Source organism: Crocuta crocuta, unplaced genomic scaffold (genome assembly GCF_008692635.1).
Source record: "Crocuta crocuta isolate KB4526 unplaced genomic scaffold, BGI_CrCroc_1.0 scaffold91-1, whole genome shotgun sequence".
Classification (NCBI taxonomy): domain Eukaryota; kingdom Metazoa; phylum Chordata; class Mammalia; order Carnivora; family Hyaenidae; genus Crocuta; species Crocuta crocuta.
Window position 1 is genome coordinate 1864311 of NW_027551575.1, and position 18506 is coordinate 1882816.

The 18506-nt window shown below is 39.6% G+C and overlaps 1 protein-coding gene across 1 annotated transcript in view; it reads left to right on the forward strand.

The window, feature by feature from the left end:
• Positions 1–18506, forward strand: part of LOC144221075 (3',5'-cyclic-AMP phosphodiesterase 4D-like) — a 504391-nt gene that overhangs the window by 204245 nt on the left and 281640 nt on the right. The window contains exon 3 of the mRNA XM_077751432.1: positions 15140–15369. Coding sequence (XP_077607558.1) covers positions 15140–15369 — 230 coding nt within the window. The remainder of the gene's footprint in view (positions 1–15139; positions 15370–18506) is intronic.

An 18506-nucleotide genomic window follows, 5' to 3' on the forward strand; every position in this document is an offset into this window, starting at 1 on the left:
GAAGAAATGAATAATACAAGAAAAAGGAGTGTAACAGTGGAAGTGATACAAATCTGTCTTCAGCTTGTTTTCTTTTCTTGAAAATCAGTGCACCTGTTTAATATGCCAACTTCTGCAGAGCTTTACATAGCATAGGTACTCTGGAAAAATGGAGTGACTAAAATCTTTAATGCTTATTTAAAAAGTTAGGTGAAAATACTTACTCTAATGAATATATATTTGAAATAAATTTAAAATTTAGAGATCAAAAGCATTTTGAGTGATTAAAATCATGGAATTTTAAGAGAAATTCCTTTTTATGTGTTGCAGCCATTAAACTCTTTTGTTGTCATATATTTTATTGTTGTTTTGTGAATTTAAAGGGATACTATAAATATAACACTTAGCTCAGAATAGGACAATATTAATAAAGAATGTTTCTTCTGCCAATGATTGAAATCCAATTTAAGCTAGCTCAAGGAGTGTTTGACTTCTGTCACAGGGAAAGATAGAGATGGGGTTGGTCTTTAGCTCACGTAAATTCAGGGGATCAAATTGCCAAAAGAACTTCCTATGCAGCTTGTTCCCCTGAGGCTCAGCTTCATTCTATCCTACCATAGGCCATGAGACATGTCATGGTTGAGAGACATGACATGGATTCTTCCAGAATTCATTTTGCCTTTCAACATCAATGGTTAGAAAAGGGTTTCCATGCATCCACTTCAGCACTATATGAATCTCCAAAAGGGTTTTGTTTCTCCATCCTTGGGTCACAAGGGCATGGTTATAGCTATGGGGTGAGAGGATTTAGATTGGTCACCCTAGCTGAACTACACAGTTCAGAGTAGAGGAACTGTAGTAGTCCCAAGAGGAGCATGGTTGTATAGTCAGGGAAAACAAAGCAGCCAGATTAAGGAGTGATGCAAAGTGTCACTTAAAAGTGAATTTTAAATAGATGTCAAATTTCTGTTATAGCAGAAATCACAAAGTTTTGGAGTCCTTGAATTAACAAAATGGGGGTGATGAATGACTTCATTAGATAGGGAAAGTAGTGAAGGGAGAAATCTGAGCCAGCACAGTCATTCCTGCTTCTCCTTTCATAATTCACAATTTTCCCTGAAAGGAAGAACAAGGGAATATATATGCTGTAGACAGAATAAAGGTACTCAAAGATGTCAGTGTCCTAAATCCTCACAACATGTGAACATGTTTCTTTTTTTTTTTTAAATGTGTATTTATTTTTGAGAGAGACACAGAGAGAGAGAGAGAGAGAGGGAGAGAGAGCATGAACAGGGGAGGGGAAAGAGGTGGAGACACAGAATTCAAAGCAGGTTCCAGGCTGTCAGCACAGAACCCAACATGGGACTCAAACTCACAGACTGCGAGATCATGACCTGAGCTGAAGTTGGATGCTTAACCAACTGAGCCACCTAGCTGCTCCTACAAAATGTGAATATGTTTTTTTACATTGCAAAATGGACTTTGCAGTTGGTAACATAACTTATATGAATACCTATAAACACAACACTGTTAATACCAGTGTCTAATGCTTTATTCTCATTTCTTCTTTCTTTTTTGTAATGTCTGTCTGATAGCACTGAGGGAGTGGGAGACACAGAATCTGAAGCAGGCTCCAGCCTTTGAGCTGTCAGCACAGAGTCTGATGCAGGGTTCAAACCCATGAACTGTGAGATCATGACCTGAGCTGAAGTCAGATGCTTAACTGAGCCACCCAGGTGCTCCCCTCATTCCCTACTTTCTTAAAGTTGAAGGAGTAGAGTCAGGTTATCTATTTTCTTCACTGATTCCTTCAACAAGATTTATTTAGCATGTGTTTTGTCCCAGGCACTGGCTGAGTTCTGGAGGCACTCCTATCCGTCCAGATGTGTGCAAGCTACTGAAGGGAGTAGATACCTAAACAAATCATTTCACTCTAGTTGGCAGGCTGACAGTTGACTTAAGGTCATAAAAGCATAAGTTATTTGTTTTCATAGTCTTGGGTAATATTTTCAACATGTTGAGGAGGAGGTCATTGACAGAACATGACCACTAGTTGACCTGCAAGATAGATCTAGGCAATTGGAGGTTCCTCCTCCATGCTCCTGTCCTTAGAATACATATTCTGCCCACCATTCCCACAGTGGAAGGTATTTTCAAGGGAACAATGTGCTGCTGAGACTATCTTTTGGGACTAAACCCAGCTAACACCTCTTTATATACTTTAAGATTCCTGTGGCTGGATAAAGAGATCTACTCTTTTTGCAGCCATTCAAGACAGGCCTTGTATGCAAGTTCCCTTGCTTATTAAATCTGCCACTTACTAGTCTAGAGTAGACTCTTTTTTTTTTTTTGGTCTTTCCTTGCCCTCTGTGTACAAGGGACAGTTTCAGATTTCACCCAGGAAACTCCTGAGGTTTTGAACCAACAATTAGCAAGGCAGCTAGGAGACTCAAGAAATGGGTCTTAGGAAGGAGACTCAAGAAATGGGTTTTAGGAAGGAGACATCTGTAGGGGAAATCTTGAGTTGGTCAGCAATATTTGTGTGGGGAGCGGTGGCCCATATTTATATGTTTGTGGACTACTGCATGAATATGGGAATAGCCTGAAAATGCTCTATAATTTGGCATACTTATTTGAGGGATCTTGCATGGCACTCTGAAGCAGTGAAGGGAAATGATTGGCTGCCACAGTGGGCTGGCCCCTATATTGGGTAGTTCATCTAGCCAGTTATCCTAATTAGGGGCTGAAGCTCCTGTTAGCAAGTTGGAAGAACTGCTGAGGTTAGAGAAGGACATGGAGTATCTACTACTCTGCTAGCTTCGGGGCTGGAGGACAAGGTGGGAGAGCAGGATGATAAGCTGGAGGCTTTAAGGTGCCATTTTGCAAAGCTGAGCTGGTGTTCAAGCTGCTTAGAATTAAAGTCTTAGCACTTGTGACAAAGCCTGAATAGGACACCAAGAGATGGGATTAATAGAAAACTAAGGTGAGCAAAGAGGAGGATCTTGTTGCAAGTTACAGTGAAACTGGCCAAAATCCTCATGTATCTGACTCCTAACACTAAGGACAGCAACAACCCCAGCTACAACTCCAGCTAGCAGGGCAACCCTTAGTTCAGGAAACATACATGATGAGAGAATATGTCCACTGAACTTATTGATAGAGCTGCCAAGTTTCAGCAGAAGGCCAGGGGAAGAATCTAGGCATGGCTTGCAGGGCTATGGGGTAGGGGGAGGGTGTGCAGGGGATAGTTGATGGAATTCTCTGACTAAGCAGGAGACAGAGAAAATGAGCAACATCATCATATATCCTTCCTTCCAGCAGAAGGTATTTGCCTGGTATTTGGGGTGTTTAGGGAACTCACTTCCTTACAGATTGGATTATTCTTGTCTATAGGCATTCTTGACCCAATGATGGGGCTCTCCCTGGTCATACAAAACATTATAAATCTATAGAGAAGATAAAATAAATTGTGAATAAGACAGGCCATCTACGTCCCTGTCTTTGTAGGCTTTTATTGGTGCATATTCACTGCAGGAATGAAAGCTAAGATACTCTAAGCACCTAGTATGAGATGCTGATACTTAGCCTGAGCCCAATCTTGAGACATGACATTTATGATGTCAGGTGATCTGTTGCAGATCTGGGGGAAATTGACAAATTATGAGAATGAGAACAGGGTATAATAAGACCCGAGACAGAACAGGAACTCACAAAGTCAAATGGCTACCTCAGGCAGCTGTAAAGGGCCCAGTAAAAGTAACTCAGAAGTAATATGGTTTGACTGCATGCTGCTGGCACCGCACCTACTAACCTGATGCTGCTCTGTCTGCTTGAGCAGAGGCCTCAGGGATACATTCCTATGCATGGTGGGTGATTAACAAACACCGGATAAAGGATGAAAGCCCAGACTGCATCCAGGTGAAGGCCATTTGAGACAGTTGGATCCTCCCATGGAGCTCTTCACTGGCCCTTCAGAAATATAAGTGACTGCTCCAGTTAATACTGGAACTGAATGTACTCTAATACATGGTAGCCCTCAGAAATCTTCTGGGCCCCTCAGTGCCATCAATGGTTACGGAGGACAAATGGTTAGGGTCAGGAAGGTCCTTTTGACACTGCAGATTGGGTATTCACACCTGTAAGAATATGAGATTTTTATCTCTCCTCTCTAATATCAGGGAATATATTGGCTATTGACATTCCACAAGGTCAAATCTATAAACCTCTGTTGGTGAGTTCTGCCTCTGAGTTAGAATAATGAAACCATTGCTGAAGGGAAACACTAACGAAGAACCAGTCAGCCCCTGTGAAGAGTGGTAACAGTCACACAATATAAATCACATGGTGAACATATGGAAATAGGACAAACTATCCAAGAGCTGCATTGAGAGGGTATTGTATTCTCTGCCCATAGTGCTTCCAACACTCTGGTACGGCTGGTACAAAGCCAGATGGCTCAAGGCAGATGAACCATGAACTACTGAGAATTGGACAAGGTAGTACTCCCTCATCTAAGGGGCTGTGCCCAAAACTGCAACTATCTTAGATACTGGGACCACATTCCTGGGAGTGTATCATGCTGTACTGGACCGAGAAAACGCTTTTTTTCAATATACTCCTGGCCACTGATACACAAGATCAATTTATCTCTGTATGGCAGGGGCAACTGTGGACTTTTCAAGAGCTTTTCCAAAGCTATCTCCATGGTCCCACAATATGTCATGGGATGGTAGCCTGAGATCTGTGTTTGTTCTCCTTCCCCACATTTGTAAAATGGGCCTTTATACTCATTATGATATCATGTTAAGATGCAAAGACTTGCCTCTGCTGCAGGACCTCTGCAGATTTTGCTGGAACATCTGCAAGGGAGAAGATGAGTGCTGAACCTACAGAAGATTTAAGGCTCAGACCCTCTTGTAAACTTTTGGGAATTGCATTGTTGGGTAAGTTGTGCATTGTCCCAAAAGCTGTGATTAATGAGGTTTCTAAGAACCTGAAAGAGGTTCAAGATTTTATATGAATTTTGTGGTTTTGGAGGACTTTTATTCTCTACCTGGCACAGTGCTTCTGTCCCTCAGACTGCCTGGTAAAGAAAGGGCACATATGCGACTGGGGATCAAAGCACCAAGCTACCTTTGAGAAGACAAAAGTACTAGTGAAACATATTAAAGCTCTGGGCATCTCCCAAGCAAGGCTACCGTTTGAAATAGATATGTTTGTGACTCCAGAAGCTGTGGGTTTGGCACTGTGGCAGACACAAGAGGAGAGAATGTCCATTGGATTTTGGTCCCAACCCTGAAGGGAACAGAAATAGCCCCATAGAGCAACACCTCCTAGGAGTGTATGCCCTACCCCTCTAGGTTGAGCCTCTCATGAAGGAAGAGCGTATCATGATGAGAACTCCCTTTCTTCTTAAGGAGTGGGTTGAGAATATGTCCCATCCACCTATCTCTGCCATGGTTCAAATTCCCACACTGAATGAGTAGCAAGCCTCTATCCAAAAGAGTGATGATACTCAGTCTGATAGCCTACTGTCTAGAAATATGTGTGCTACTAGGTATGCAAATCCTCCAAATGCTTCCACCCCTATTCTTGTGATGGCCTATAAAGAGGAAGTGGGGAGAATTCCTGCTAATGCCTGGCATACAGATGGGCAACCCACCCTCATGGGTTACAGTCACTATTCAGCCCAACACTAACATCATCTGGATGGAAACAGGAACAAGCCAGGCTAAAATAACAGTGATTTGGCTGGTGATCACTCATTCCTGGCTGTTAACCCTTTGCACAAACAGTTGGACTATTTTAAAGGAATTAACCCTATGGTGTGGACAGTGGGAAGCTAAAAAGTAGCTGATCATGAATAAGCCCTTGTAGGGTCAGGTTATGTGGAAAGACATTTGGGCCCTTCTACAAGAGTCTGGGGTAGTCTTCAAGGTCTTTATGGATCAAGGCAATGACAACCCCCGGCAATCAGGAAGCTGATGCCCTGGCCTAGGGTACAAACTTCAGCAACTGGTCCTTTAGTATATACAGCAGATTGGGTCATCAAAAGAGCAGCCACTGTAGCACAAGATTGCATATTGCCAAGGATGTCAGATCATCTTTGAAATACAGCACCTTAGTTAATGCAGTAACAACATGTCTTGTGTGTTCTAGATAATGCCTAAGGCAATGTGCAACGGAGTCTTGAGCTGTGCACAGAAGTTGCCATTCAGTGAGGGATTGGCAAATTGAGTATATTGGCCCCTTCTCCAAGAACAGGTTCTAAAAATGCCTTTGCATGGACATTTTCTAGCCTAACCCAAGCTTTCCTTTGCTGCTGTATAAACCAGGATGTCAGTATTAGGTGATTAGAGAAGCTCAGTGGATACCCTCGTTGAATAGACAGTTGATACAGGTCACATTTCCAACATCATGATGTGGGGCATGATACTGAATGGAGCTTCAACTCCTAGTAGCACAGTTGGTATAAAGGAAAAATGGAATATTAAAGCAGAAATTAAAATACTAATCAGTAAAACCCACTTTGCCTGAGTGGATTAAACTATGGTCCCAGGCTTTAAAACATTTGAATTACCAACTGTAGGGCCTATTGCATCATCTGCCTGACAGGGAACCCTTGTGAAGACACCTAATGCCATAAATGTATGACAGTTGTGAGAGACAGCTATTGACTCTCACCAAGGATCAATGTACTATGCTGCCCAGGACAGCAAGCCTCATCAAGCCTGGCAAAGGTGTATTCTACTGGAATTTTCAATTGGATTTCCTACCAGGATGGGTGAGTTACTTTGTACCTTTGGGTGAGGAGTCGCTGCATAAGCTCAGCTTGGACCCCCATTGTCCTGCTGCAAGCTGAATCTCTTGAAATGCACTATAATTGGAAGGGGACACACATCATTTAAAGAAAGAAAAGGATGAAAATCCTGGGTTGGTACATCCTATTCCTAGTCTAACTCTTCTTACCTAACAGTGCTGTCTTACCCTGGCCTACATGTATGGTGAGCACAATCAGTTCAAATTCCTGCGGCTGCAACCACATTAACATCTAATGATCAGGGCACAAATGTAATCTTATACAAAGTGAATATTTTCCCATAATTTCCTACTAAATATCTGTGTTTTCAACCTTGGATTTCTGCTATTCTTGTGGGTGTCTGGTCACAAGATGGGCACCTGATGGAAATATCTTTCTTCTATTGGCCCACTTGTATGTCTGGCAAAGGTATCAATCCAACTCTTGGGTATGTGGGCAGCTGCCCCTCTCTAGCTTGTCAGGATTACCATGGGGGGTATAGTCACTTGAAAAAGGAGATTGTAAGGCCTTAAAGCAGTATATTAAGGGAGGGCAACCTAGGTTTCTTACTTATAATTCATCTGATATTACTAATACTCATCCAAAAATCTGGCCTGTGGCACACACTATCCATAACCTAGGACATGTTTTTTTTTTTTTTTTTGTTTTTGTTTTTTTTTATCATTCAAACTGCATAGACAGCCTATCAGACTATTGACTGGAAGGGTCCTGAAAATACCACCATCAAAGCCATGGATGCTATACTTAGATTTGGGATGGGGTCATTTGGCTCGTCCTGGTATACAGACGTTTGGCACTCTATGTTAGGAGAAGAAATAACACTCTAAACAGAACCAAAGCAGTTATATCAGGGGTATGGGATGTATATTAACAAAGCTATGTAGGTGCTGCGTCACATTAAAGGATAGTGACTAATTTGACACTGACTGACCATGCAGCCCAGGTATTTTTTGACAGCCCTCAATGGGACCCAATCCTTGTATGGCACAATCTTTGTGGCTTCCACCTCAGTGGTTGGGCTGCTGCACCCTGGGTTTTCCCTGGTCACAGGGAATAATCCACCCCACAGTAACAAAAATTGCCAATCTCTGTCTCCTCGAGGCCAGATGGGCACATTCTGTTTTCCACTTGTATGATATTTGTCCTTTCCATTGGCCTGGAAGACATTATAACAGACATAAAAGCCCTTATTAAGTTTACCAAGTAAAACTTAAATGATGGTCACAAGGTCTGGTTTTCGTGAACACTGAAATATCTCTAATGAGGAAAGCTGTCCTCCAAAATAGAATGGGCATTATTACTGCCTCCTAAGGAGACACCTGTGCCATTATCTAAACAAAATGTGTTTCTATCTGATGAGTCAGCTAATGTATCATTGTTATTAAGTCACATGGGGATACAAGTGAATGCTCTGAGTGATCAGACACACATTCCCCCACTCCCAGGCCCACCCCCACCCCCAGTCTAGAGTACTTAATAGATCAGTAGTTTGGATCATGGGACTCCTGACAGAAAAACTTACTTTGGTAATCCTCTTGATGTGTGTTTTCTCTCACACCTGCCTATATTGCTGCTGTGGTATCTGCCTCCAGTGCAGCTGCTGCCAAAAGGTTGCCTCCCTGAGAGGGGAACCCTTTGCTGACTATTCAGGGCTCATTGTAGAAAATGGTGTGAGAGGTTGTGATAGCCACCCAGGAGGTCATGGAGAGGTCGTGACCTCTGGCTGACCCGCCAGCTGGATCCGGGAACTCAGAGGCTCCTCCCCACTCCCAGCCTGTCTGCCGAAGGTCCTGTGAATGTACCTTCCACACGCGGTTTCCATAGCGGGAGCTGCTTTTAAGGGCACAACCTTGAGGGAGTAATATGCCGTTGATACCTTCGGGGTGTCTGTGACTGAGCTCAGGTGAGGCGCCCGCATAAACTCGAGATTGTGGCGGTGGCTGGCGGCGCCCACGACCCGTGTCCTGTAAGTTCCCGGGTTGGGTCTGCATGCGCCCTGCCAATCTGAGGGTGCCCCGTATCTCCCCCTTCTCTCTCCCTGCCATCTTTGGGGGGGGGGCAGTTTCAGATTCCCCTAGGAGGCTCCTGAGGTTTCCAAGCAGCAGGGTGTCCGCTGCAGAGGGAGACTGTGGAAGGAGAGGATCTGAGGGCATTGCTTAGATTAAGACACAGCGCATCTCCCTCTGAGACTGAACAGAACGTTGGGAGAAGTAGAATCATAGAGCTCAGTTTGCCTCAGAAAGTCTGATTTTCTGCTTCCGTCAGCAAACCTCTTTCACTCATCAACGTGTCACCCTACCTCTGTACCCTCAAAGGACCCTAACCCCTCTTCAGCTCTCATTCTACTGGCTGTTAGCTATTTATCTTTCTCCCCAAATGAATGTCAGCGTTTAAGGGAAAGGAAGTGCCTCACTCTTCTGTATTTCCAGCTCATTGCACAAACATGGAAGGTAGTAGACACTTCATCAGCTCTTAATTCAAGAATTCAGTTAGGAAAGAATGATGTCATAATTAAGATAAATTGAACTCATGGAATAGCGATGTGATTCTACATATAATATACCACTAGCTGTAATAAGGAAACCCCCAAGTTTAGTGGTTTCCCACTAAATTATTTGTGGTTCATATAGCCCACATTAAATGTTTTTGTGTGTCAAGTGACTCTCCTCTGAGGAGCAATGTAGGAACCATGACTTCTTCCATCTTCTGTCCCCACCATCTTCAATATGTGTATGGCAAGGAGTTACAGAGGGTGAGAGAAAGGCAGGGTTATACTCACAGTTTTATGGGTCAGGTGTGAAAGTGGCATACATTTCCTTTGCTTATGTAAGCTGTTGTATGTAATGTAACACCATTGATGCGTCTACCACTGCCTGCAACCCAGTCTAGAAATGTGACATAGCCGTGTCGCCAGGAAGAAACATTCTGTCCTCCATTTCCACTGTATATATGTATCAAGGTAATTTTTCTATAGAAAACTTGATTTTTATATACACAAGTGAAACAAATACTGAAAACTATAAGATTATCAGCATCATAGCAATTTAGGTAACACTAGTTATGTGTATGTCCCCATTCTTAGGGCCTTGTAAACTGATTTGCCATCTACTTTGGGATGGAAAAAAAGAGAACAAAGAAATTAATTACATACCTTGCACAGAAGCTAAAGAAAACAGAGAGGAAGATAATAAAATGCTAATAATAACAACATAGTTACTGCTCACTCAGTTAGGAATTGCTTTCTTTAGTTATGCCTTTCAGAGACATATTTGTCCTAACAAATTGTCCATATTTGAAAAGCATTATTTCAAAGTGATTTTTTATCCCAAATAAATTGTTTAATTACCAAGGGGAATTTCATTTTATTTCAAGCTAACAGGTTTGCATTACACTCATTCGAACATTGCAGTGTCTTCTCTCTTTTGATATTGTATATCTTAAAGCTAAGTAAGTTGTATTTGTCAGTCGCATCAATAACAAGGTGAATGTTATTTTATTACTGAGAGTTTCACTGCACTTTTTAATCCCCATATAATACATTTCTTGTAGAAAATACAGGAGGTAGTAATAAACAAAAATATGAAAATCATCACCAATACCATCACTCAGAAGAAGCCATTTTAGAGAATTGGGATATAGCCTTCCATAATTTTTTTGAATACAATATGTTAATTTTTCACTGTTTCGTTTTAGCATTGTTTTACAAAAATAATATCACTTTGTAATCTGTTATTCCTAGTCAGTGTTATGTTATAACCATAATCATATATCCTTGTACATTAACAACCTCCTAGTATTTGATAATATGATGAATCAAAATTTATTAAGTCAACCCTTCAATATAACAATTGAGTACATTCAGTTATTCATTATACATAAGCTGGCGTGAACATCTTTATACTTGGATCTTTGCCATTCTTGTTGGACTGTGTCTAAAATGTCAAAGCTGTGAGTTCCAAGTTTTAGTATGCATAGGAATCATCCTGGGGTCTGAATGAGATCCCCAAGCCCTAGTCATAGAGATTCTGATTATGCAGATCTGAAATAGGACCTGGAAATCTGAAGTTTCGCAAGCACCGTCTGTGATTTTCATGGAGGGATTTGAGCACCACACTTTAAGAAGTGATTGCTTAGAGATATCATAAGTACTATCTTGTCCCTTCAAACTTTGCAAAAATGCCATTTTCCAGCAATATGATATACGTGTTCTAGTGGTCAGTTGTACATTTCTTTCCAGAATAAAACCACTTAATCTCCTGTATTCTACCACATGAAGTTGTTCTATTTATTTTTGAAATACCATTGATGCACACGAATCTGGAATTTTTAAAAAGCCATCGGTCATACTGTTTTTGAATGGAAATGTTGAAATACAGACATTAACTGTTTTATCATTTTTTTGTCAAGATAAAAACACTATACTTTATTTTTAATATAGGTTGTTCTCTCAAAAGAGGTTACCTCTTGAAGTGGTTTTGTCTAAAAGAGAATGTCACAAACAGTAAGGCTTTCATCAGATAGCCTGGATTATATAAAGCGTTTTTGCAGTAGCAATGCTATTATCTGAGTGGGCAGCTTAGCACTTATAAAAATATATTAGCTTTGGGGCGCCTGGGTGGCTTAGTCAGTTAAGCGTCCGACTTTCGCTTAGGTCATGATCTCGCGGTCCGTGGGTTCGAGCCCCGCGTCGGGCTCTGTGCTGACTGCCAGCTCAGAGCCTGGAACCTGTTACAGAGTCTGTCACTCCCTCTCTCTCTGACCCTCCCCTGCTCACGCTGTCTCTCTCTCTCTCCTAGAAATAAATAAAACATTAAAAAATTTTTTAAAAAATATATTAGCTTTGGCCGATTGTATTCACTGTTCAGCTCTGCTAGACTCGTTCTTTGTTCTTCTTTTCTGTTCATCCTGAAGAAGGTATCTTTACATTTCAGTCATTAACTTCTCGTGAAATGTTTAAAGTAGATCATGACCTATTAGCAGTCCCAGAATGGCACTTGTGTCCATAGGTGAACACACAGAACTTCACAAACACACAGAGGCTCACTTTTTCAATCTAAAAGCTAAGAAGTTTACATGGATACCTTTTCTCTTTGTTTCCTGTATTCACCATCTCCCTAAACATTGATTTTGCCATTGGCTGTTTAAAATTAGAGAATTCAAAACTAAAAGTAATCTTAAGGTTTATTTCATACAACTTTTCAATTTTATGTCTAAGGAAATTAAAGCCCAGACAGCTTCACTGACTTCTGAACAGCATAAAAGGAATTAGTGGCCAAGTTGGGCCAGGAAACTCTATCTCCTGATTCAATCAACCAGGATTATTATTAGGAGTAGCAGTAGTAGTAGGCTGTCCTAAGCTCAGTTCTGTTGTTGTTGTTACTATTACTATTATTTTAACGAAAATGTGAGGCATATTAAGTTTTGGTCAAGTAGCGTATGTTCTTTTCTGGTAGTCTGCACCCTGCCATATCATACTTGTTAGTAAAACATAGTTGTTACTAGCTGCACCTTTAACTAAAAGAGATTTGGTTTTGGATCTTGACTTGTAGGGTATGCAACCATCCTAGTTTGGGACTGGGGGGTTTCCCCAGGCATGGAACTTACAGTTCCAAGATCATAAAGTCCCAAGCAAACTGGAAGGGTTATCCTACCAACTATGTGGCTTTGTGATGAAGGCATGCTGTTTTATGGGTTTCTGTTTCTTTATGTGTAAAATAGGAAAAGTAATAGGACCTAACTCAGAGAATTTCAGTAAAATTTACATGAGTTGGTATGTGTAAAAACAATGCCATTTAATAAGGACTCAATAAATATTAGCCATTATTATTATTAAATTTGTTCTCTGTTTAATTGAGATGTAATTGACATATACTATATAACTATATAAGTTTAGGTGTAACAGCACTGTGATTTGACTTACAAATGTGAAATCATTACCACAATAAGTTTTGTTAACGTTCATCATCTTAAAGATACTAAAAGGAAAAGAAAAAAAAATCCCTCATAATGAAAAGTCTTAGGATTTACTCTAAACAACTTTCATATATATTATACAGCAATATTAACTAAATTTATCCTAATGTACATTATCTTCCTAGTACTTATAATTGGAAATTTTTTCCTTTTGATTGCTTTCATTCAGTTTCCCTTCCTTGCACCCTTGCTTCTGGTAACCACAAATCTGACCTCTGTTTTCTAGGAGTTTTTTTTTTTTTCTCTTAGATTCTACATAGATGTAAGATCATACAGAATTTGTTTCCCTCTGACATATTTCACTTGGCATAATGCTTTCCAGGTCCACTTGTGTTGTTAGAAATGGCAAGTCTGCCTCCTTTTAAAGGCCGTTATTATTCTTAATGTTCTGCAAACCAAGTAGAGTCCTCAAAGCACAGATTCTCAGAATCTGGATCTTCATGTGTAGGTTTTGAAACAAATCAACTTTGATTTTAGCTTAGACATCTTCTTGACCTCCTTGGTGGCCTTATTTTATTCTATTATGCATAAAATTAGATAAGAAAACCCACGGCTGAATAGAGTACATTATTGCATATCTTTTCACATTTTTCAAGGTAAGCCATAAAGAGACAAATTTTCTATGTGGAAATGATATGGATGAATGACGTATCAAAGACAGCGTAATGCTGTGAAAATATAAAGGACATTAGCTTAGATTATAGTAATAGGTAGCTGCACAGTTGAGTGCAAACTTTGCTAGTTATTGGTCCTTTAAATACTCCATATCTGTGGTCCAGACAATATCTTTGAATGGTAAAAATCCTTATCCTCAATGTTCAAATGGAGAATGGACCTTACTTGTAGTATAATAAAAAGTGCAACAGAAATGATAAACTAGGTATGGGCTCTCTAGAGTCAAGTTTTGAAAATGTTTATTTATTTTTGAGTGAGACAGAGAGCATGAGCAGGGGAAGGGCACAGCGAGGGGGAAACAGTGGATCTGATATGGTTTCTGTGCTGACAGTAGACCACCCCATGCAGGGCTTGAACTCACAAACCGTGAAATCATGACTTAAGCTGAAGTCAGGTGCTTAATTTACTGAGCCACCCAGGTGCCCCTCCAAAGTCAAGTATTAAAACACGTTTTTTCCTAAAGTTTATTTATTTTAAGAGAGAGAGAGAGAAAGAGAGAGAGAGAACACAAGTGAGGGAGGAACACAGAGAAAGGGAGAGAGAATCCCAAGCAGGCTCTGCACTGTCACCACAGAGCCTGATGCTGGTCTTGAACTCATGAACAGTGAAATCCCCGTGACCTGAGCTAAAATCAAGAGTCCAACGTTTCACTGACTGAGCCACCCAGGTGCCCCCAAAGTCTATTTTTAACATATAATGAATAGCCTAAATATTGGAAGATTTGATTCCCTGGACTTGTTTCTTTACCTGTAAAACTCAGAAGGAAACAAAATTGCTATTTATTATTATCACATTGCAGGTAGTGAGCAATATACTTTATTATGTTTCTAATAAAGAAACAGAAAACTCAGGGAAATTAAGCAGCACTCTCAGAATAAGACAAAGTAGCGACACAAAGACTAAAACCCAGCATGTTATCTGGTAACATTCTGTAAGTCTGTCATTCTAAATACATGGATATAATAAACATTGCTAGAGTAGACTTTCCAACCACTGGGAATGGCTCATGTAACATTATATTTTGTCCAACAAGCATCACAATAATAATTTTTCTACTTTATTCTAGGCTTGATTTGCCTTTGCATATGGATAATAAGGATCTCATTTGCAAAATTCCGCTATGATTTCTGCTGGGCACTCAGCTTTCCTTTTCATGTCCTTTCTTTTTAATTCCCCGTACAAAGTCTTACTAGAAAAGTTTGCAAAGCATATTTATCCAAATAACACATAACATATGAAAATATGTGTTACAAATATGATCCTAAGTATGAAAAAAAAAAAGAATATGACTTATTTTCTCCCTTATAGGCATGTAAATACAGGTATGTCATATGTGAAGATATGTATATATTAATTTTCTGTAAGTCATTTTTTAGAAAGTAGAAAACTATTTTGATTTGGATTGATTTTATAGAATTCATGCACAAAGTTCATCAATTCTAAAATTATTGAAGATGTCAGTTAACTGTAACAACTGATCCATATCTAAATATACTGAGGAGCAAATTTATTCTTTTATAAATAAATCTAGATTTCAGTTATTAGTTCTCATCTTTTCACCAAATGTTGTTCTGTTAGTATTGTTACTTCATAGGTAGCATTTTTCATATATAATTTCCCTTAGTTTCTTTCTACAAAAATATGAAGTCATCATTATTGAGTACTGTACTTTCTTCTACTTTTGCCTTTTAGGCTTCTGAGGAAACACTGCATTCCAGTAATGAAGAGGAAGACCCTTTCCGAGGAATGGAACCCTATCTTGTACGGAGACTTTCTTGCCGCAATGTTCAGCTCCCACCTCTTGCCTTCAGACAGTTGGAGCAAGCAGACTTGAAAAGTGAATCAGAGAACATTCCCAGACCGACCAGCCTCCCTCTGAAGATTCTACCACTGATTGCTATCACTTCTGCAGACTCCAGTGGGTGAGTGCCTCTGGGCGACATTTTCCCATTTTATATTTTGGATGGTGATTGTTATCTTTGGTCTCTTGAGATTTTGTGGCTCATTGCTTGATTTGATTGGGAGCAAAATGGGGTTTCTGGGGCCAAAAGAAAGAAGGGTGATTTTTCCTCAGGTGATGTCTCTGCCTTTACAGGAGAAGCTGTTTGGGTCAAATGGTTTTACACAGAGAGTTGAGCAGGTATTGGTGAATAAGAATGAACATCAAGGAAAAGAGACTTGGACTTGGTAAATTAATATTGGTCATAGGTGATTTAATAAAAAAAGTTCTTAACAAATGAGAACTAATGAACAAATTACCACATAGGCATACATGTCTGGAAACGTTAGGCCATGTTCACTGGTGCAAAATGAATTTGGAATCAGGAATAGATTGTCCTGTAATTAGAATCAAAGGGAATAGGCAATATATTCAGAAATCTAGTAATTTGGCCTTTGACATATCAAGGTGTTGCTTACGCCAGAATACTGTTTCAGTTCCCAGAATGAGGTGGTTTTATATAGTGCTAGTTATGGAAGGATCACACACCTTTACCATCTTCATTATGCAGTGACATGTACATCTCTGACTTTGCAGAACATTTGTGTTTTTGTTCTTTGTTCTTTCCCAATAGAGGCTTTACTCTTTAAGAGCAATGTTGCCAGGTAAAACATTGAGAAATATGGATAATGGGTACATCCATTATTTGCGGTTTTGGTCAGCTGCATTTTTAAGAAGCTTGAATAGAAAAGAAAGGAGGAAGACAGTGGCTCATATTTGGAAAGACTCGAGCATTTGAGAAGATTTTGAGAACAAAGCAATTTGTTATGTGACAAATGCGATATTTCCCCATTCTCTGCCAATTTTAAGGCATGTCTAGGGAAGGTGCTTCTGGATTTTCCTAGAAGGTGTTAGAAAAGTTGTGATCAGAAAAAAATTTGCCAGTTACTTCCCTCTAAGATACTGAATTTAGTTGTTTAAATTGTTACAGACTAGTTCAAAGGACTTGTGTTATTAAAGGTATGAAGAAATTACTACTAGGTAAGTAAGAATATAGCAAATTCTTAAATAACTGGAAAGAAGAAATATGTGTTTAGTTGTCTTTGCTTTTGGTTTTTGATGAACCATGTATATAAGGAAGATTGTACACTCTGGATCAAACACATTAAAGCTTTTGGGAATTTTATATGGCAGCTTAACCTGAACACTGTTTGAAAAATACCGTCTCAAAAACTGATTTCCCCTCTCTTTGGGATCAAAACTACTACTGTTCATCTGTGTAGAGGGCAGGATTCTCAGATATCATGGCTGTCAGGGGTCACCAAGACCAGCCCTAGATTCAACAGTTTGCTAGATGAAGTCACGGACTCAGCAAATAGTCGTATTCATGGCTGAGATTTATTATAGCCAAAGAATAACAAGTAAAATCAGCAATGAGAAAGCACATGGGGCAAAATCTGGAAGAAACCAGCCAGAAGCTTCCTAGAGTCTCCAATCGCAGTAGAGTTGAACAGGATACACTTAATTCCTCTAGAAATGAGCTGTGACAACATGGATGGAACTTGAGGGTGTTATGCTGAGTGAAATAAGTCAGGCAGAGAAGGAAAAATACCATATGTTTGCACGTATTAAGAGGATTAAGAGGAACTTCACGGGGGACTGTGGGGGAGAAGAAGGGAGGAAATAGTGGGGGAGGAGGAGAGAGGCAAACCATGAGAGACTCTTGAATGCTGAAAACAAACTGAAGACTGATGGGTGTGTGTGTGGGGGGGTGATGGGCATGGAGGAGGGCACTTGTGGGATGAGCACTGGGTGTTATATGGAAACTAACTTACGATAAAATATTTGTAAAAAAAAAAAAAAAGAAATGAGCTGTGACAACACATGTGAAATGTGTCAACAGACAGATCTTCTACCAGAAAAACCTCTCAAAGACTTGGTGCTGATTTGAGGAATCTGAAACGGTGCAACTGACAGAAGGAGAAGGGTGTTGTCAGGGTCTAAGGCTATGGAAATGGGAAATTGCTATTCAACGGATATATCGTTTCAGTTATGCAAAATGGATCAGCTCTAGGGATGTGCTGTACCACATTATGCCTATAGTGAACAATATTTTGTCGTGCGCTTAAAAATTTTGTCAGTAGGGGAGATCTCATGCTAAACATTCTTAGCACAATTAAAAAAAAAAAGAAAAAGAAAAAAACAGAAAATAAAAAATAGACTTGGTGCCTAGAAATTTTACTGGGGGCTGGTCACTTAGGCACCCTCTATCCAGCATATACCTAAATTTCAGATTCCCCAAAGGAAAGCAGTTGTTCAGCACAACCCAGATTTGTTTGTTTGTTTGTTTGTTTGTTTTTGCAGAACCAGGTTAGCCACAGTGAACCTCTCTTAGCATTTAGGGAATGGTGGGCACCCTCCTGAAATCCCAGCTTTTAGATACCAGCCAGGGCCACCCTTTCAAACAGGCTTTTCTAAAGGTAATAGTCACAGGCCTGATGTGAACTATTCTCTGCACAGCAGGTTCATCTAAGAATCATTATTTTGCTTTTTCTACATTTGAGTAAGAAGAGATTAAGAGATTATAAGCTTAAATTAGCTTATTTCAATTTTAATTGAACTTCGGTTCAATTAAAATTCATTCATTTAACTTTGGTATCTCAAAAAATTTGATGGCTAACCATGATTTCTCATTCAAACCTCGTGTTATATCATCTGCTATTAAATGAAGATAATGCAGTATATCTAATGTATCTCTGTATAGTTGGAAATGTGTATAATTAAAAATATTAGGTAAACTAATTTAATTAAATTTAAATTTAACTCATTTAATTAAATTTAAATGTGTTACTAAAAACAAATAGTCTCTAAGTGCCAAAGAACTTAAGATGTTCAGAATTGTCAGTATGATTATACTTATGTTGGTTCAAAATTTATTTCCTTCTTAATAAGACTATAAGAATGAAGTGTAAGTGAAATTGTGCTTACCATTTCCAAACTTACTAAGTATTTTGGAGGAAAGAGTTTGTCTTTTAGAAAGATGAAACCAGGGTAATTGTACCAGAAGGCAGCCAGGAGAAACCATGGACAAGAGTGACGAACAATAAAGAAAGGCTAAGA